This window comes from Propithecus coquereli, unplaced genomic scaffold, assembly GCF_000956105.1.
Source record: "Propithecus coquereli isolate 6110/MARCELLA unplaced genomic scaffold, Pcoq_1.0 Scaffold409, whole genome shotgun sequence".
Lineage (NCBI taxonomy): Eukaryota > Metazoa > Chordata > Mammalia > Primates > Indriidae > Propithecus > Propithecus coquereli.
In genome coordinates this window covers 621,880-641,462 of record NW_012149830.1, presented here as the reverse complement: position 1 = coordinate 641,462, position 19,583 = coordinate 621,880, and the positions used below count along the sequence as shown (strand labels likewise).

The 19,583-nt window shown below is 57.2% G+C and overlaps 1 protein-coding gene across 2 annotated transcripts; it reads right to left on the bottom strand.

Annotated features, from left to right (window-relative positions):
* Positions 1 to 32: 32 nt before the first annotated feature.
* On the bottom strand, positions 33 to 11,159 carry WDR81 (WD repeat domain 81). 2 transcript variants are annotated; one of them, XM_012653053.1, is made up of 11 exons: positions 8,541 to 8,591; positions 7,265 to 7,372; positions 6,395 to 6,502; positions 5,937 to 6,127; positions 5,623 to 5,813; positions 5,170 to 5,335; positions 4,926 to 5,091; positions 3,557 to 4,246; positions 2,773 to 2,918; positions 2,278 to 2,457; positions 33 to 1,213 (listed from the first exon to the last, which is right to left on the bottom strand). In XM_012653053.1, the coding sequence occupies exons 2-11, from the start codon at positions 7,362 to 7,364 to the stop codon at positions 893 to 895; spliced, it is 2,259 nt and encodes a 752-aa protein (XP_012508507.1). In that variant the 5' UTR covers positions 7,365 to 7,372; positions 8,541 to 8,591; the 3' UTR covers positions 33 to 892. The 2 variants fall into 2 exon arrangements, with proteins under 2 accessions (XP_012508507.1, XP_012508506.1); XM_012653052.1 differs by having other exon boundaries at positions 7,265 to 11,159.
* Between the last annotated feature and the right edge of the window lie 8,424 nt (positions 11,160 to 19,583).

The window sequence follows — 19,583 nt, the reverse complement described above, 5'->3', positions numbered from 1 at the left end:
GCCACCACCATCAAGATAAGCCACACTCTGTTCCATGGCTCTTCCAAAGGATTTATTGGTTGTATTTACATCTATTGCAAATAGTGAGGAGGCAGCCAGAGCCAACCCTCAGATCTCATTTCTGTTCCAGAACGTGAGGATCCTGGCAGGGACCTGAGATGCAGGATGATTCTTCTCACCCCTTCTCTCAGGGGTTCTGGGCCCAGGGGCTGCCTCCTCAGCTCAAGGCACAAACACTGTGGTTAGAGATGGGCAGGCAAGGCATGGAGTCACTCCTGGCAGGCACCAACTGGCCAGCTCACCTCCTCTCCCCTGGTCCTAACCTTTATTCCCTCCTGGTCCTACACTGGGCAGGGCCTGGCTGGTGGACACTTAAACCCCAGACCAAGGCCCTTAACTCCTGGACTATGGCCAGCCCTCCTTAGGCTAGAGTCCAAGCACCATCAGTGCCCTGGACTAGGGCAGCTTCCCTGTCCTTGAGGGCCAGGGGCAGAGAAAGCTCAACGAGAAGTGGGTGGTGTGGAAGTTGGCTAGAGACTGGCTGGGCAGAGCCAGTCTCCCTTCCCCTTCCCGGAGTTTCCCTGCCCCCATGTGGACCCGGACAGTACAGGTGGGGAGAAGTGAGGGCTGTGATGCTTCTTCCTGCTCTCCATCTTACTTCCTGCTGGCTTGGAGCAGCATGTCCCCAAGCCATGAATGAGAGCCCTTCTGGCAACCTTGGTGGCTCTGGGAATTCAGGGGCCAGGACCCCCCAACCCCAGCTGGAGACCCTAGTGGGCAGGCCATGTGGGTACACAGGGTGTGAGGCCTGGGGCCTGCCTGGAGGGAGCTGCTAGGGGAACAAGGGTGAGGGGATGGGCTCCCAGGGGATGTCTGCCTGCCCCTGCCCAGCCTATGCCAGGAGGCGGATGACCCCATTGTCTGAGCCCAGCAAGAGGTGGCGTTTGGTGGGCAGCAAGGCCAGGCTGGTAAGCGTGCCGCGGAAGTTCTCAGAGCTGAGCTTGGTGGTGGCTTGGGAGGGTGGCTCCAGCAGGGAGCAGACGCCAATCTTGTTGGCCACGGTGCCAGTGACCACCTCGCTGCCGTATAGGTCAAAGGTGTGGATGGGGTCGGATGCTGACTTGTAGTGGTGCGTGGGCTTCTGCTCCAGTTCCTTCCAGACAGTCAAGGAGTGGTCAGAGGAGGAGCTGACCAGGACACTGCCCTCCACCGCCTGCCCAGGGAGAGGACAGCCTCAGCAGGGGCCTGGGCCCTCCCATATGCCCCCATGGCCTCCCATTCCCTCCCCATCTCTCGGGGAAGACAGGCCATCCTGAGTGGGTGACAGGCTGCCACCCTCCCACATCGTATTAATGTTGGTTAATAGTAACGTAGTAAGTGTCGGTAACCCAGTCACCACTCTAACTGGAGAACTGTGAGCAGGCGCTGTGCTAGGCATTACCACATCTAATCTTCACAACCACCATGTGAGGTTGATGCTGCCTTTGTCCCCATTTTATGGGGAAAAAACTGAGGCTCAGAAAAGTTAAGTAATCATACAAAGGTCAGGGAGCCAGTAAGTGGTGGAGCCAGGATTAACACCCAGGCTGACCCCAGAGCCCTTCTGACACTTTCTTGGAAAGTCAGAATCTAGAGGCACCTGGAGTCCAGGTCTCCCTGGGGCCCTGGAGGGAGCTGGCAACAGCCTGCCCTCAGCATGGCAATGCATGTCCCTGGCCCCCACTCAAGCTGGGAGGAGAGTCCCACTTGCCTGCAGAAGTCCTCCCACAAGTAGCCGTGTTCCTCCCCTCCTGGCCCTCCCTGAGAAGCTCCCCCAGGCCTGTGATTAAGAATGGGGGGAGGGTTCCCATGGTCAGGATGGCTTCTGCCCCCACCAGGGCAGCCCAGCAGGGGCATGGACTCTGCTCAGTGGTCTGGGGGCAGTAAACAGCCTCCCAGCTGAGCTTTATTTAACCCGAACTGGGTCACGGACAGGGCCTGACCCCTGATCCTACAAGCAAGACAAATATGGACAAAAGTTACTCATTAGAACATCTCCATGAGCAGCAGGGTCAGCTCTGCCCCCTGGCTCCCGCCCCCTGGCCTGTCTCCGGCCTAGGTTCCTGCGGTGCAGCTGGCTCCTGAGCTGGCCCAGGGGAGGGCCACTCTCCCTGCCCATCAGTCCTTGATCAGATGTAGGGGAGACCAGCTCAAGCCTGTCCTGGGCACGTAAGCCCTAAGCAGAGGTGAGGGGCTGGGGCTAGGCAGTGAGGAAGGGAAGGGGACCCAGCTCATCACCTTGATCTGCAGGATGTCCCCCTCGTGGGCTGGCCAGCCTCGCAGCACTAGGCCCGTGCGGGTGTCCAGGAGCACCATGAAGCCCGAGGAGAAGCCAGCCACAACGCTACGGCCACTGGGGCTGACCGCCAAGGAGCGGACAAGGCCAGGATTCAGCCCACCGCCCAAGCGGAACTCGTGCTGCAGGCAGAGGGAGGCTGAGCTGAGGCATCACCCTCCACCCCATCCCACTCTCCCCAAGGTCTTGCTTACCATCCAAACCCACACAGCAGCAAGGCCTGAGCCTCTCATCAAGGGAAAGGAAAAGCCCAGAACCCCACGCCCATCATAGGCCAGAGTCCCATCCCTCAGGGTGTGCCGCTGGAGGTGATCTATCTCCAAAGAGAGGCTAATAAGTGCCCCAGAACAACGTCTTGGCTTTCTCTCTTTGTCTCTCTTCCCTGCCAGGTCCCTAGAGAACCAGGCCAGTGCTCAGGGAACTGGACACCCCCTGACCTGCAGGCCAGGCTTCCTGCAGTCCACAAAGCGCAGGGTAGAGTCAGAGCTGGCCATGGTGATGCTGGTATGGGGGGCAGGCATGACAGCCACAGCAGTGAGGGGCACCCGGCTGTCCAACGGCTCCACGGTGCGAAGGGTCTTCCCTGGGAAGGAAAGGCACAGTGGATCTAGGGTCCCCATAGCTGAGGGAGGAGCCCTGGCCTTCTGGTCCCTAGAATTACCCCATACCTGCCTCCCATCCCCCAGGGATCCTCAGAAAATGCTAAATGACTTTCCCACCTTCCTGATTCCATGGGTAGGCCAGGCTCCCATCCCCAGAGCAACCTCCTCTCTTCACACAGTGCCCCTGACGCAAGGCCACCTCCCTCTCTGTCCCAACTACTCCATCCCCTTCCCCCTTTAAATCACATTTCTCCCTATAATGATGCCAAAAAGTAATCAAGCAACCATCTGCCAAACATGTACTATGTGCCATACATTAAGCCAAAACCCTATGTACATTATATTCCAAATCAGTTTTTCTGATTCTCATTTTACAGATGAGAAAACTGATGCTTGCAGCAGCAAGGTGACTTGCTCAAAGTCCCTCAGCGAGTAGGTTGGCAGAGCTGATTCAAACTCAAGTCTACCAGATTCTAAGCCCTAACTGCTTGTCTGTGCAGTCTCACTGGGTCTCCCCAAACTACGTATCATTACACCCCCACCCTCAGGTCTCCTTCCCAGAGGCCCGGTGGGGCACAGGACAGCAGCAACAGAACAGGCCCCACCTGAGCCCCCTCACCTGTGAAGGGGTCCCAGACGTGCACGGCCCCGTCACAGCTCACCACGTGCTGCGGGGCCTCAAGCTGGCCCACGTAGAAGACACTCTTGCGGTGCTGGCCATAGACAAGGCGCGGGGCTGTCTCACTGGTACCATCCCCATAGTTGTACAGTGGCCAGAGGCGCACAGTACGATCCTTGCTGCCACTCAGAAAGAAGTCCTCACTGCTCAGGGGTGCCACACACTTGACAGCCCCCGAGTGGCCTGGGAAGCTCTGCAAGCGGATCTGGTGGAAGTGAAAGTGCGCGTCCTGCTGGCTCACGCCAATCTCGTACTGCCAGTACGCCAGCCAGTTCCCGCTGAGCCCGTGGGCGCTCCGTGGAAGTTCCCGCTTCAGGGCGTTGTCCTCGCTCCCGCTGCCAAGGCCTCCGCCACCCAGCCCCGAGATGGGGCCCAGTGGTCCGGGGTTCTCGGGCTGAGAGTCATTGGGGATCTGGATGCGATTCCCCACCAGGACACTCCCAAATGTCCCTGAGTGGCCGTCATCCTGGGGGCAGCCCCCACCCTGGGAGTCCCACTCAGGGCTGGTGCTGGGCATGGAGGGCTCCATGCCGGCAGGGTTGCGACTGCTTGGGCTGACGCTCTCCAAATATAGCCCTGCCAGCTCCCCAACCAGCTCATGGTTGGGGATGATTTTCCGGATGATGTCACCTGGATGGGAGTGGGAGAGGTCCACAGATCAGGAAAGATGGCAGGTGGCTGCTACCACCCACCCAAGGGCTTGGGAACCACAGAAGAGGGGGGCAAGTACTGGCTGTGCAACTCTGGGCAAGAAACTCTTCATCTTTGAGCCTCAGTTTCGTCTCCAGTAAAAGGTGCGTTCGTTCGGTCAGTGTGCACACATGAGTTTCTTCCATGTGTGTCAGGCGCCCTGCTGGGCATCAGAAATAGAACGGTGAACGAGACAGATGGTGCCCTGCCCTCCCAGAGCTTTGATTTCAGTGGAGGGATGACAATACGTCTAACCACAGGGCTGTCACCCTATTCAGGGAGATGACACGTGGAAATGCTCAGCACAGTGCCTAGCCCATAGGGGAAGCCACGTAAATGGCAGACCCTCATTTCCTCCCAGATGGCTCCTGGAGACCACCAGTACCTCAACCTGACTCCACTGCCCTCCCCAGGGACACTACAGGCCAGCTCCTGCACCTCTCCCGCTGGCTAATGTTCAGTCCTTATTTATGTGGGTCTGAGGCCAAATCGCTTTGCTCTGACCCAAAAAACTGTGCTTAAAACCCACTGCTGACTCCGGGGAAAGCGCAGAGAATAGGGCCTGTCAAGGGAAGAGACAGCCACAAAGGCTGTGCAAGGGAACGTGATGGGGCAGTACCCAACAGGCAGGAGAAGGGCACGTAGACTGTGTACGCCATCTCCAAGGTGAACACCTTCTGCAGCTCGTCCAGCAGGGTGGGGTCCACCGGCCGCTGCTGCCCATCAGAGAAGGCCACCTCTGGCAGCTGACCTTCACTGCGGCCTGCGGGACCCAGCTTCAGATCCTGTGGGCAGGAGGCCCAGGGCGTCAGCCGAGCCCATGGCCCCTGCCCAGCCCACCCCAGCCAGGCAGGTCTGCCCACCTGGTGCCGAAGCTCGTGCAGCTGAGAGAAGACTTGAAAGAAGGTGGCCACGGGCTCGCTCAGGTGCTGCTGGACCATTTCCTGTCCGATGCGCAGGCAGATGAGGGCAATGAGGCTGATGGTTTTCACACACAGGACAGTCCGGGCCTGGGCCCCACTTGGGAACCTGGAAACAGAGCTCATGAGCCCTGGCCCCCCGCTCAGTGGGACTCCACCAGAATCTATTGAAAGGTTTAAACAAAAGGAGCTCAAAGGCCAACTGATCCAAACCAGATGAGGAAACTGAGGCACAAAAAAAAGGTGTGGCTTGCTCAGGGTCACAAAGCCAGGATGCGAACCAGGACTCTGGCCCCCCAGCCTCATGTTACTTCCTCTCCCCTAAGCTCCCCAGTCCCTCCTGGGTGGCCCCCTCAGGTGAGCTGCTCTCCCTCCAGTCGGTGGGTAGGAGCCTACCCCGTGACGAGGGAAGTGAGGAAGCCAAGCACAGGCAGCAAGACCTCATGGCTGATCCGGGGCAGGATGTCCATGAGCGTGGTGTCTGACAGGTACACGATGATCTTCTGCGTCAGTGTCACCGCAGCCAGCAACCCCGCCTCCTTACGGCTGTTCAGTCGGCTGGGGCCTGGGGTGCTACCTGGGGCCACCTAAGGCCACAAGATAGATGAGGGCCGGGCTGCCCCATGGGCCCCCTGGGACCCCAGAGGCTCTGGGCCGGCCCTTAGGTCCTCAGCCTCCACACCCCTGGGCCTGCCAAATTGGTGACTGACCAGGTAGCTGATGTAAGGCAGGTACTGGTAGGTAAGGACGGGCTCCCCGTACAGGTGGGCGATGTGGAGGAGGCAGCTGAGCACAGGGCCCGAAACTATATCCCCCAGTACCGGCCTCTTCTGGTAGATGTTGCTGGCACTCAACGGGGGACTCTCGCCACTGCTCACTGTGAACTGCTGCCGAGTGGGCCCTGCCAAGGAAAGGCCAGCAGCCTTGAGTAGCAAGCAAAGGGAAGAGGGAGGTTGGGGCCCTCAGGACTGTGGAAACCGCTCTAGCTCACTGTAGTTCGGGGTCTGCCCTGTGCCCTACCCAAGGAAGGAAGGAGCTTACAGACTGGGACCCAGCACCTGACCAGGAGGTGGATTGAAGTGGGGGTGGGAAGGATCCCCTAGAGAGGGCTGAAGGAGGGGAGGGCCCGGGAGGAAGCCCTGTCTCCAGCACTGATCACAGGCCTTACCAACATAACAAGATGTCAGCAGGCGGAGCAGGTTCCGGGCCACGTGGCGAGAGGCCACTGTGGGGCCGAGCTTGGCAGACAGCCAGCGGACCATCTTGCAGGCTGTATCTGGAGAGTGGGAGCAGGCCCTGAGCTCATCAGATAACAGGGTTCCTCACTCCTCCCACCCCACCTCGCCCACTGTGGCTGCAGCTCTGCCAAGGAGCCCAGCCTAACCCTGGCTGCCCTACACGACCACCTCCATGTAGCAGTGGCAGGGGTGCCGAGGCCCTGGCCTGCGGGACTCTGGCTGTTCCTGGCGCCTCTCCTCAGGCACAACTTGCAGGAAGGTTACCCTCTCAGTGAGGCTTCCCAAGCTCCTTAGTGAGGCCTGGCTGGGCCCTGGCTACCTCCACTCTGTCCTCTCTTCCCTCAGCACTCTCAGTGGAACCATGCTGGCCTTTCACTGCTTCTCTTTTGTAATGGACCATGACAGTCTCAGAGCCTTGCACACTATTCCCTCGGCCTGGAATGCTCTTCCTGCTTCAGACCCTATCATTTTTGCCTATCTACTTCCTACTGCTACTTGAACCTCAACTGCCCCTACTTCCAAGAAAGCCTTCTCTGATCCCTGCAAACCAGATCAAAAAGCACCACTTTCCATTCCCTCCTAGCAACCCAGCTGCGTTCTCTACAGCATATTACACGTATGTAAGATTGTCTACACGGCGGAGTCTCCTCTGCTAGACATGAGCTCTGTGAAGTCAGGCCTACAACTGTGTCGCACATGGATCTGGCTCGATCCACTGCTTGATGCAGAGCAGGTGCTCAGCAAATGCTGAGGGAGACAGAGGAGTGTTTGACCAACACCTCCCAGACCTGAGGACTTACCAAGCAGGATCTTCTGCTCTTTGCCTTCAGACTGCTCAGGCAGCGGCTCCTCCTCTTCCTCCCCATCTCCCCCACTGCCACCGGCCACAACTGTCTCCATGGACAGCACTGTGTCAGACAGAGTCAGCTCAGAAGCCACGGTGACCTCGTCCTGTTCCCCCTCCTCCTCCTCCAACACCACGCAGCCTTCCTCCTCCTCCTCGTCTTCCTCTGAGCCCTCGCTTTGCTTCAAGTCCTGGCTGCTGTCACCTGACCTGAGGCTGCTCTTGTCCACAGGTGCACCCCCCTCGTCTGCAGCCCGCTCCTCGCCCAGGGAGGGTTCGCTGGCACTGCTCTTGTCACTCAGCCGGCCCAGGCTCACAGCCTCAGCCTCCTGGGGCTGCAGGGACTCAGCCACGTAGAGCCCAGCTTGGAAGTCCTCTGTCTCAGGGAGGTCGGCCTGGTCGTGGAAGCTGACGCCAGACGTGTAGTCTGGGAGCTCCAGGCCCGAGGAGGCCGAAGGCTCCCCATCCATCGGAATCTCCTCCCCAAAGGCACAGGAGCCAGGCCCAGTCCCTGGGAGCCCACTTTCCTCATCCTCGGTGGCCCCCACCAGACCCTTGCTTTCCTCCAGGGAAGCCTCCACACCAGCCAGCACCTGCAGGACGTGGGGCAGCAGGTGGACGAGAAAGGCCTGCAGGCCCAGCCGCACTATCAGCTGGGCCACAAAGCAGTCAGTGTACAGGTAGAAGCGGCCATGTAGCTGGCAGGGGCTCTCATAGGCACCAATGAGGGGCTTCAGGAGGTACTTATTGGCATTTCTGGGGCCCAGTGCCTTAGCAACAGGCTCAAATAGGTACCAGGCTGTGTACACAGCCGTGTGTTCCTCGGACATGAGTGACAGCACGAAGGGCAGCAGGATCTCCAGGCCCTCCGGGGTAATGTCATTCAGCACTGTGCCCAGTTGCTGCCACAGAGCAAACACCAGCTCCCGTCCCTGGGCCTCGTCTTCCACACGCCTCGCCTGGTACAGGAGGATGAACTTGTGCAGCGCCGGGAAGTATGGAGGGAAGGGAACCATGGAGCTGAAGGGGCTGAGGAGCTGGCCTGGGCAGGGTGGGGGCAATCCCTGGGAGACGGGCCTATACTCAAACAGGGGGTTCAGCTTGCCCCTCTCTGCTACCATGGGGCCTTCAGATCCACTCAGCTGCAGGAGTGTGTCCAGCACAGGCTGCAAAGACACAGGGACCTCCTTGGGGTGGCGTGTACAGAGCCCCCGAACGGCCTTGAAACGTACCCACAAAGGTGCATCAGGCTGCAGTGTCCGGACCCTTGTGGCAAACACCATTTCAGCCAACAGGACACCTAGTGCCTGCATGTCCCGATGGAAGAGGTCCTGCAGCTGCACAGCTGGCTGGACCTGGGGCTGCTCAGGCACCTCCAAGCAGCCCCCTAGGCCTTTGGCGAGGAAGTTGCCCATTTTCTCTAGCTCTTCTAGAGCCTGCACCGGATTGAAGCCCTCAGGAAGAAGGATCTTCCCCTCCTCGCCCTCCCCAGGCTCCGCCCCAGTGGCTTTATTCCTGCGGCCTGTTCGGGAAGCTGAGGCCACTGAGAAAGGCAGGAGGCCAGGGGAGGCTTGACTGGAGGAGCCCAGCTGGTCACCTGCTTTCCCAGCAAGGGAAATGGAATCCAGAGCTTCTGTGGCCTGCTCCAAGTCATCTTCCCCTGCCACAGGCCTGTCTCTGGTCCAGCTGGCCTCACAGGGCATGGCCTCTAAAACCAGCTGACCCACCCCATTTGGAAGCTGTCCTGGGAAGTCCTCTCGGCCTGTGGTCTCCTGGATGGTCTGGACCAATAGCCTGGGGATAAGCGGAGGCTCAGGGGCAAGGGCAGGGGCCCCAGCCAGCCGCCGGGGGTGTGGCTGATCGAAGAGCTGCACCACACCGTAGCTGGTCAGGTGAGTGTGCGCATCCACCAGGTGCAGACACACATTCTTCTCCTTTACAGCCTCCTTGCCCTGGAGTTTGTAGCCAAAGGTGAGGTCAATCCAGTGGTGCAGGTCCTGGGACACCTCACGGCTCTCCAGCAGCGCTCGGTGGGCAGCCACAAACTCTTCGCTGGAACTGCACCAGGATGGCACGTCCAGGTCAGGCATGTCAGGGTGGATGGAGCAGAAGATGGAGGGATCAGTGTAGAACTCGGGGATACACTCATCAGGGGTCCAGTTCTGCATACGCTCCATGCTAGCCGGATACTCATGGGGCTCCCATTGCGCTCGGACATGTCCACAGAGCACCGACCGGGGAGTGCGCCGAGCTTTGTACACATAGTATGTGATGTCTGAGAGCACGTCTGAGATGTGGTGAGGAACGTGAGGTGGCTCCCCGCCACCCGCACCACCTGCTACAAAAGCCTGCCGTGTCATCTCATATGTGAAGTCCAGTTGCTTATCCCCCTTGTTGAGGCGGAACTTAGATTTGCGCAGGTCTCGGAAGCGCCCGTGGGGTGTGGTAAAGTCCACCACCCAGGGCAGCACCGGGTGGTAGTTGGGATCCCCCTGCCGCCGACCTGCCAACCGATTCAGCTGCATGAGGTAGTAGAAGTTGCTGATGCGGCCGTGGACCCAATCTAACACAAGGCCCCTAAGTTCTTCCTGGCAGGTGAGAAGCCCAGGGCCCCCACCACCCTCCTCACTAGACTTCATGCCAGTTCCATCCCCTACTACAGAGGCCTCCTCATTCTCATCCTCTTTGGGCCTCTCATAAGCACTCAGGTCCAGTCGGAGCTCACTGCAAAGTTTCTCATCTACAGCGATGTGGTGCAAAGACAGGGCCCCACAGGCCAGTCCCTGGCGGTGACAGGCATCCATGGCCCTCAGCACACGGAAGAGAATGAAGAGCACCTTGGCTTGGCTGTTGGTCAGCTTGGCAGGGCTGAAGGTGACCACATCATGCAGGGAGAACTGCACATAAGGGTGTACCACATATAACATCTCTGGCGACTCCAGCAGGGCCTCAGCTCGCAAAAGACTGGGGCAGGCAGGGCTGCCCCGAGGGGGACAGGGGCCATCTCTGGCATATGACAGGCATTGAGAAGCGTCACCCACTGGCAGAAAGGGGCAACCATAGACCCTCTGCAGAGCCTGTCTTACAGAGTCCAGGGCGGGCGCAGCTGAAGGGGCAGGGCTATGACTGTAGGGCTGCCCGTAAATGTGGTATGCGTGGCGCCACAGGTTGCGATAGTTCTGGGCAGCCACCTCCTGCATGAAGCGAGTGAGGGTCTCAGGGCTGCAGGATCCCTCCTCCAAGGGCAGGCGCCCGCCCAGCGGATAGGACAATCTCTGTTTCCTCAGCCCGTGCACCTCCACGCGAGTCCAGCCCGGGGGCAGCCTCTGCACGGAGCGTTGCAGGAGAGTCCCGACTTCCGCTTCGCCCAGGCTCTCTGCCCGCGGGCAGGGTCCCAGGGGCAGCCGGCGCTCGCGGAGACTGGCCAGCCAGCGCGAGGGCACTAGGGCCACCACGTGGGTGCCCCCCGGGGCAGGAGCCAGCTGCCGGGAATCGATGTTCAGGTCCCTCTCCACGCTCCGGAGCAGCTCCTCCATGTCTGGGCTTGGGGGCGGGTACCAGCCCTCGGCCCGGGTGGTAAGAGGGACTTCCCGCCCCCAGCTCCCCTGGGCCATCTCCTCCTGGCCGCCTGGGGGCAGCGCGGGGCTGAGCCCGGCCACGGCCCTCCTCGCGATGGCTTCCGGGTGCCAGACCGGGAGGGTTGGGATGGGCGCGGGGCAGGGACTGGGGTGGAGGTGGCGGGGGAGAGCCGGCGACAGAGGAGGGGTGGGCGGGGGCGCTCTTACCCCTCCGCAGGGTCGTGCTGTCGGAGCTCGGCTGGGCAGGGGCTGCTGGACGCCAGCACCGGGCTCCACCGTGACGGGTCAGCTGACGCGGGTCACGTGATCGCCCCGGCACGGAAACAACCGCACGTGGCTCGAAAGGGCCGGGAGGGACCCCGCTTCCTGCTCGCGCCACCGCCCGCGGGCCTCGGCGCCCCCTCTCCCACAGCTCTGCTCTGGCCTGGTCTCGGCTTCACTTCCTCCAGGGGCTGAAAGGGGACCCTGTGACTTCCCCTCCCCTCCCTGCTGCCGGCACCCGCCAGATCTCGGATCTAGGGAGGCTTTTCCCAGAGATGTCAACCTTTAAGGAAAATGTTAACCGCACAACCAGTGGCCGAGCGGGCACTTTTGACATCGTGTCCCCTCAGCGCCTCCACGCCACCTTCCGAATGAAGGAGCTTTTTAATATTCCGAAGCACTTCATCAATAACATTCCATTTGGCCCTCACAACACTGTGAGGTAGGAAAGACAGTTATTATTGTTTATGTCTTACAGGTGATAACCAAGACCTGCCAAAGAGGCTTGCCTGAGTGGCAGAATGGAAACTTGAAGCTGAAGCTGGTGCCCAGATTTCTTTCTGCCCTGGAGCCCTCCCTTCTGAAAGCCCTCTCACGGATTTTTTTTTTTTTTTTAACTGAGCCATCTGAGCTAGAGAAGTGGCCCAGGCCCAGAGGCCTGGAGTTCTTGGGAGGAAATGTTCCTCAAGACTTCCTGTTAAAGAACTGTCTCTGCAGTGCCACAGAGCCCGCCAGCTGTGGTCAGAGCCTTGCAGATGCCAGTATGGCTGGGGGGAGGGTTGTGCACAGGAGAGAGAACGGAAACCAGAGAGCTGGCACCAAAATTACGTGACTCCTTCAAGGGGTCTTAGTTCTGACTCATCTGCAGGACAGAGTGTCTGCAGTGAAACCACTGGCTCTTGTTTTTTTGTTGTTGTTGTTGTTGTTTTGTCACACTCCTAGGAGAGTCTGCTTCTTGCAGGAGTTTGGTGTAGAGGTGTGAGGGTCCCATAAAAGCACTTAAGAAAAACTAAAGGCCTGATAAGAGAGAAATCAGGAATGGCTCAGCCATGATCTGATTCCATCTGTCTCCTCTTTCTCGAAGGGCAACTGGAGGCTCTGATATGCATGGTCGGATGACCTTGGGCAGTAATAACTTACAACCACCATTTATGGAGCCCTTCCCAGGAGCCAGTCACCTGCTATGCACTTTGCATACCTTGTTTTATGTAATCCTCACCATGACCCTTTTTTTTTTTGAGACAGAGTCTCACTGTGTTGTCTGGGGTAGAGTGCCGTGGTGTCAGCCTAGCTCACAGCAACCTCAAACTCCTGGGCTCAAGCAATCCTTCTGCCTCAGCCTCTGGAGTAGCTGGGACTACAGGCATGTGCCACCATGCCCGGCTAATTTTTTCTATATATTTTTAGTTGTCTGATTAATTTCTTTCTATTTTTAGTAGAGATGGGGTCTCGCTCTTGCTCAGGCTGGTTTCGAACTCCTGAGCTCAAACAGTCCGCCCGCCTTGGCCTCCCAGAGTGCTAGGATTACAGGCGTGAGCCACCGCGCCCGGCCTACCATGACCCTTTTAAGAAGATATTTTTAATGCCCATTTTAGGATGAGAAAGCTGATTGACTATCTTAGGTAACTTGCTCAAGGTCGTGTAAGAAGCTAAGAAGCATTAGACCCAGGATTCAAACCCAGGCCTATGTTATTCCAAAACCAGTGTTCTCTGTACTCCTTGGCTGTGCACTATTGTTTTTTCACCTGGGAAATGAGGTGCTCTGTGACAATTCCTCATTCCCAACTTTTATCTAAGAACCTGAAACCAGAAGGTGTGTTTTGATGGTCAGGAGGTAGTGCCCACGTCATAGTACCAATAGAACTGGGCCCATCTGGTCATGGCTCTTGTCTCAGTTTACCTAGACTGAGTAGGCACTACTCTTTCTTTCTGCAAGTCTGTGTGTACCCTGCCCTCTAGTGGTGTTGGCTTTACACTGCAGCAGTGACCTTGAGTGTACCTAACCTTACCTCTGGCAATTGTTTCCCTCCTTAGAATAGAGATGTCCTTGCAATGCTTAGTCTACTGAGATTTCTGGGGCATCAACACCTTCCTCGATCTGAGCCCTAGCACAATGGTTTTAAAACTTCAGAGGATAATTCTGATTCAGTAGTCTGGAGTGAGACCCAGGAATCTGAATTTTTAACAAGCACCCCCAGGTAATTTAGTTGCAGCAAATCTTCAGGCCGCATCTTGAGAAATAATGCTATATAACAGCTCTACTCCCAAATTTCCCTTCCCTACCCTCACAAGAGCTCCCCCTGAATTCCAACTCAAGCACCCTTGGGCTTTGGGGCCCAAATTAGACACTCCCCTTGGCCAACCTCAATATTGGGTTTCCAGGAGGTCATGTCTTATATAGTCAGAGAGGAGGCTGCAGCTGCCCCAGCAGTCAGCCCATGTTGAGTGAGGTCAGCTCTTGCTGATCTGGCGGGGAGAAAAAAAGTGGACGGAGCTAGTATTTAGTGCACCAACTGTGGGCCAGTGTGCCAGGTACCGTGCTAGGTGTTTTCAAATGTAATTATTTATTTTTTTAAATTTCAAAATATTAAGGGGCTACAAATGCTTTTGGTACATGGATAGCTTTTATAATGCTTAACTCCGGGCTGTGTTCCCATCAAACATAACTTTCTAAATCTCTACAACAAACCTTGGGTTTATTATTCACCCTATTTTGTAGATGAGGACAGTATCTTCAACAAGCTCACAGCTAGTAAAAGCTGGAATTTGAACCCAAGTTTGCCTAACTCAGTGGTTCTCAACTGGGGGAGATTTTGGCCCCCTGGGGACATCTGGTAATGTCTGGAGACACTTTTGACTGTTACACCTAGGGGAGATGAGAGCTATTGACATCTAGGGTAGAGGCCAGGGACAGAGATGAACATCCTATTATGCACAGGGCAGCCCTCACACAACAAGAAATTATCCTGCTTAAAATGTCAATAGTGCTGAAGTTGAGAAATCCTGGACTCAAAGCCTGGGCTTTTGGCTCGGGCGAGGGAAGGGGGCAGTTAGTGAGCAGAACAAAATGGAAAAGGGCCACCCCAAGGGCCTTGAGTGGGAAGGGGATGTGATTTCTACGCTCAGGATAATGGAGACCGGGGGCAGCTGATGAGACTTCTTGTTCTTCCAAGCTTGGCCAGGGCCCTGCTCAGTTTCTCCCAGACTTGCCAAGTCAGTCCTGGGACTTCACACTAAGCTTGTCCTGGAGTGACCCTGACTCCCAACTCAGGGTTGGGGCAGAATATTTACCTGGGTCTTCTTGTAGGACTTCCCCTGGCTACTGGGGCCGGTGTGTTCCACCCGCACTGCTTGAGGAGCTCCACACTAGCTCCGTTGCTGTGGGGGGTGGGCATGTGGGCAGGGTACTGCTGAAAATAAAAAATGGAGCAGGTGGCATCTGAGAACAGTTAGAAGTGGAGTGAATGGGCAAAGCCATTTAAAACTTCGTAGGATATTTCTGATTCAGTAGTCTGGAGGAATCCCCCTCAGCAGGCCCCTGTCTGGGGAGGAATAAAGCAACTTGAGCAGGGAGTAGGGGGCCGCTGGCGGTTTGGTCTTCAGCTTCAGTGTACTCTCCCCAGCGCCCATGCCTGGAGCACCCACACACCCAGCCAGCCACCACGCTCAGTCTCTCCAATACTGGCCTCCCCCCTAGACAGGGAGGGTGAGTCTGAGCTGACTGTGCTGACAGGAAATACCTCTCATTCCAAGCTTAGAAGCTCTGAAGAACTAAGGAGCAGGTGGGGGTGGGGGAACGGTCTTGGAGTGATGGGGAAGAGGAAAGATCATACAATCAAGTCCCCCATATTTGGGGTTTCATTTCCTTCCCTCACCAGCCATGGTGGGTGGATAAGGGGATGGAGGAGGGCAGGCTAGGAGGAGGATGTGGTAACAGCTGATTCGTCCCCAGAGGTCACACTTTCCAACAATCAGCTGTTACTGGGGCGGAAGGCAGGAAGTTTCCTTAAAGGCACAATGTTCTGAACACAGGCTCAGAATTCTGGAGCTCCAAGGAACCATAGCAATTACCCGGTGGAGACCGTATTTAACACAGAAGGAACTATCTCACACTCCAGGCTCATTTCTCCAGCTCGGTTACCGTCACCACCAATTTGGAGCTTATGGAAATAGTCATGCATCCCCGTTTACACGTTTCTCTTTGGTGCTGGTGGAGGAGGTGAGGTGGGCTAGGTCCTAGGCTTGCCCCTTTAAAAAAGCAGATCAGCAGCTTTTGCCAAGTCATTGGGTTCATTTCAGTTTTTGCCCATCCCCCGCACCTCTAGACTCTGATTGGCCCCTGGGGAAGGAGCAGCCTCCTCATTGGCCTCCACCTTTGAAATCTCTCTCCTAAGTAGGCCCGAGTAAGTGAAGAGCTTTGGGAGGGCGGGTCAGGATGGGGGTGGGAGCGGTTAATCAGAGGATGGGATGGCTGATCCGTTGCACTTTGGCAGGGCCCGTCCCCTAATAGATATAGACCATAAGCATTTCCTCTACCCTAAGGTGAGGACTGTCCCAATGAATCTTTTGTTAGGAAGCTACCTCTTGAGAGAGTCTGGAGCTCTTCTCCGACTGGGACAAGACATCTACAAGAAAAGGCTCCTCTGGTTAGGAAGGGCCCCCAAGGAGGGTTGGACTGGATCTCTCCGGTGAAAGCTGGGGCTGGGCGAGGTGAGCAATCCTCCCTTCCCCAGAAGCCCTCAGGAGTTCTCCTCCAACAGAAGAATCTCTGCTGCCTTGGGGGCTGATTTCCACCTTCAGTTTTGCCCACTCCTGGTATTCCGCCTGCTCCACCTTTCCTTACAGAGCTGTAACTTCCCGCGAATGGCAGCGAGTCAGTTTGGAGGTTGTCTAAAAAAGCACTCACAGTTCCAAAAAGGGCTGGAGCCCTTTAAGGACTTCACCGGGATGGACTTAGAGATCAGTTTAAAAATGCCAACTCACACAGCGCGCTGGATTCTGGGAATGAGGGTATCAGACCGAGAACTACATTAACCAGTATGCACTGCAAACACACACGCCTTTACTTTCTTCTGGTCTTTAGGACTCTCGTTTGACGTAGCGCCTTTCTAAGCAAGTCGCTTCCTCAGGGGGCTGGCCACACCTTTTCATCTATTGGTCAGCTCGTGAGTTGGTGGGCGTGGCTTAGCGCAATTTCGCTAGGCAAAGGGTGGCCTCCTTGCCAATCAGAGCCCAGGCGCCCGGAGAGGCGGGACCAGGGCGAAGTGTTGGCGCCCCCAAGTGGGTGTGGTCACGTTGCCCAGCAGTGGGCGGTGATTGGCCCTGGGCGGTGCGATCGCGGCTTGTGCGTCACGACGCCGCCAGCTGATCGGAGACTGGAGCCGGTGTGTGCTGGGCGCTGGGAAGAGACAGCGCCGCCGGCCGTGGGGAGCTGACGCAGTGATTTGCTCCCTTACCCTCAGCAACCCCCACACCCAGCACCAGGTGGGTGTGAGCTGACGACCCGGTCACACGGGGGGAACCGTGGTAACGGGGTGATGGGTGAAAGTAGGGTTCTGGCGGCCACACCCTGCCCTTCCGGGGAGGGGAGAGGGGGCGGCGGGGGCAGGGGCGCTCCCGGGGACAGGGGCCTGGACTGGTCGGAGTAGTGTGTCAGGAGCTTTAAGGAAAGAGTCCGGGACAGGAGTTGTGGCGGAAGGTCCAGCGGAGTAGCTGGGGGGAAGACTAGGGGCCGGAGGGCCGGGGGCGGCTAACCTAGGCGCCCTCTGGTCTCAGGATACGGGAGCCGGCCATTTAGCCTGGGGAAGATCTGTACGGAGCGGGTGGCGGGTGGTGCTTTGCCTCTACTGGCACTCACTGGGTCAGGGCCAGTTCGGCGCCCTGGCAGGGAAGGGGTCGCTGGACGAGGGGCCGGCCCCTCCTCTCATTCCCTCCAGGGGATGTTATGTAAGGGGGGAGGGGAGAGGAGTAGGGGGCGGCGGTGCGGGGGCCTTATGCAACCCAAAGGTTAGGGTTTCACCGCGGTTGGGCGGGGGAAAGCGGGTAAGAGGAGGACCTGGAAACTCTAACCTCCCCTCCTCAGACTAACTGGCCGTCTTGGGCTGAGAGAAGGTCACCTCTGCACCTCCCCCCAGCCTGTCCGGTTGTGAGGCCCCTAGCCCAGGCCTGGCCCTGACCGCCTGGGAAGCCGGCTGGCTGGGTGGGGCTCCTGGGTTAGTCATCACTGGGCTCCCTCTCTCCCCACCTCCCGGCCAACTCTTGGCCCCTCCCTGTGGGCTCCGCTAGGCTATCGCCCCCACCTCCCTTCGGCCCTAGTTCCAGCCTTCAACTCATTTGGCCTGTCATCCTGGCTGTCAAACTGGGCTAGGAGCTGTCAGAGTGCCAAAGGGTTGATGGAGCAGCTGGTCAGAGGGTCAGTGCCCTGGGCCCACCCCGCCCTGCAGCCAAGGGCACCTGCTTGGCACAGACTCTTAGCAGCTGCTGAGTCCTGTGGGCTGAACAGAGCCCTCTCAGACAGAGGGGAGTCAGACAGAGTTGGACTGGTCACCTAAGGAAAGGAAGATAACCACGAAGTTCATGCCTCCCAAGAAGGTTTTGGAATTTGAACCCCACCCACCCCCCAGTCTTTCTTACCCTCTGAGTGTAGAAATCCCAAGGCAAGACTGCCTTGGCCCCTCAATCTGGCATGGGCCATGCCCTTGGACCGAGAGTCAGCACAGACCCGCCCTCCCCAGCTCACAGCCCTCAAGCCTGCCACGCCCCCAGCCCCCTCCCTAGGCCATGCTGCAGGGCCCGGCTTTTCCTGCTGATTCATGCGTTGGAACTGTGGGGGCGGGGCTTGGAACTTGGAACAAAGTTCAGACATGGAGGGGCCGGCAGACAGCTTGGAATTCATACCAGATGTACCCGGAATGCGCAAGCGGAATGCCTGGCATCTGAGAGTCCTGGGGAAGCTGCCCAACCACCCTGCCCATACCTCCCTCCCCTTCAGCCTCTGGGCTGCTGTCCTCTCTCTCACAGTCCCGGGAGTCTCTGTTGACCTTCTTCCAAACTTTGTACCTCCTCCCTTCCTCACTCTTCCCCAATCTAGGCCCCCCAGACTCTCCTTCCAGCTGAACTCCCTGGGAACAAGTCAGTTGGGCTGATCACTGAACTCCCATTTCTGGAACTGAGGTACAACTTCTCACCTAGTACCTGAATGACTGGTGGGGTGTGTCCAGCATCCCAGGCCCTGCTCTCTCTGATTGCTGAGGGGGCTGAGGCCTCTGGTGTGGGTTGCTACGGCAGGGGGGACAAGAGCAAGACTGGGTTTCTATAGCCTCCAGTTCTGGAAAGAGGAGAAAGAGAAGTGTGTTTAGAGCTGCCTCTTGCTTCTCACTAAAATTAACAACTCCTGCAGGCCCAGGTCAGAGCCAAGAACTGTTCACTAGAAGGTCGAAGGTCTACTGGGGCAAGACTTTGATGACCACTGGGACAGTGTCCCTGTGACATAGTCCTGCTCAGATCTTTCCCATTTTTCTTCCCCTTCCTTTTAGGAGCCTGATCCTCTCACATCCTCACCTGGCTGAGCCGCAGTAGTTCTTCAGTGGCAAGCTTTATGTCCTGACGCAGCTAAAGCTGCCAGTTGAAGAACTGTTGCCCTCTGCCCCTGACTTCGAGGAGGAGGAGGAAGAGGAAGAGGAAGAGGAGGAGCTGCTCTCCCCATCATCTGAAAGGTGACAGAAATGGGGCTGGGAGGTCTAAACAGCAGGGGTGATGATACCTTTTGGGAAAGGGAACCTTGCTCAGTTGGAGAGCCTTCACCCAGATGGGCTCAGCAAGAGAGCAGTTTTAGATTAGTGACACTGGCTGAACTGGGGAATAGAAGGCTTGAACTACCCAAGGTTACTTGGTCTTCATGTGACAATGGAAAGAAGTGGAGAGAAGAAAACTCTATCTAGCTCTTTACGCAGATTTCCTTCTTGATCCTCCTTCCTTATTTCCCATTCTTCCCTATTGGCTTTTCCAGCTGAGGTCCAAAAATAAGTTTACTCTTCAGGGAAAAGGTGATACTGAAACTCTGATCTGAGCAATCATCCCTCTGCTCTTACCTTTCCCTATATTTCCTTAGACTGGCCCAGACTCTAGATTCAGGGGTACTTACCTATATCTGGGACCCTTAGACCTCCTGTCTCAGTTTTTTCACCTGTGAGATAGGGAACCACACAGATGAGTGTGCATGAGGAAATAAGAAGCCCACCTGTGCAGACTCAGAGCCTGAGCTCTCCTCCACCTGGGGGTGGGAACAAAACACCTTTCACATGAACCATTGTCCCTTCCCCATCCCTAACACCATAACTCCAGGAGCTGGAGAGGGTAGGGAGTTGGAGGGAAGAGCTGGGGTTAGACCAATGCAAGGGACTAGGAGGAGCTCAGTCTCTACACTGGCTTCCCACC

Excerpts from the sequence above, each read along its gene's own strand:
- WDR81 (XM_012653052.1), bottom strand. The coding sequence starts at position 10,922 with ATGGCCCAGGGGAGCTGGGGGCGGGAAGTCCCTCTTACCACCCGGGCC. Across the intron at positions 2,458-2,772 it reads GCAGGAAGCCTGGCCTGCAG|CACGAGTTCCGCTTGGGCGG; the intron begins GTCAGGGGGTGT and ends CTCTGCCTGCAG. Across the intron at positions 1,214-2,277 it reads GGGACATCCTGCAGATCAAG|GCGGTGGAGGGCAGTGTCCT; the intron begins GTGATGAGCTGG and ends CTCCCTGGGCAG.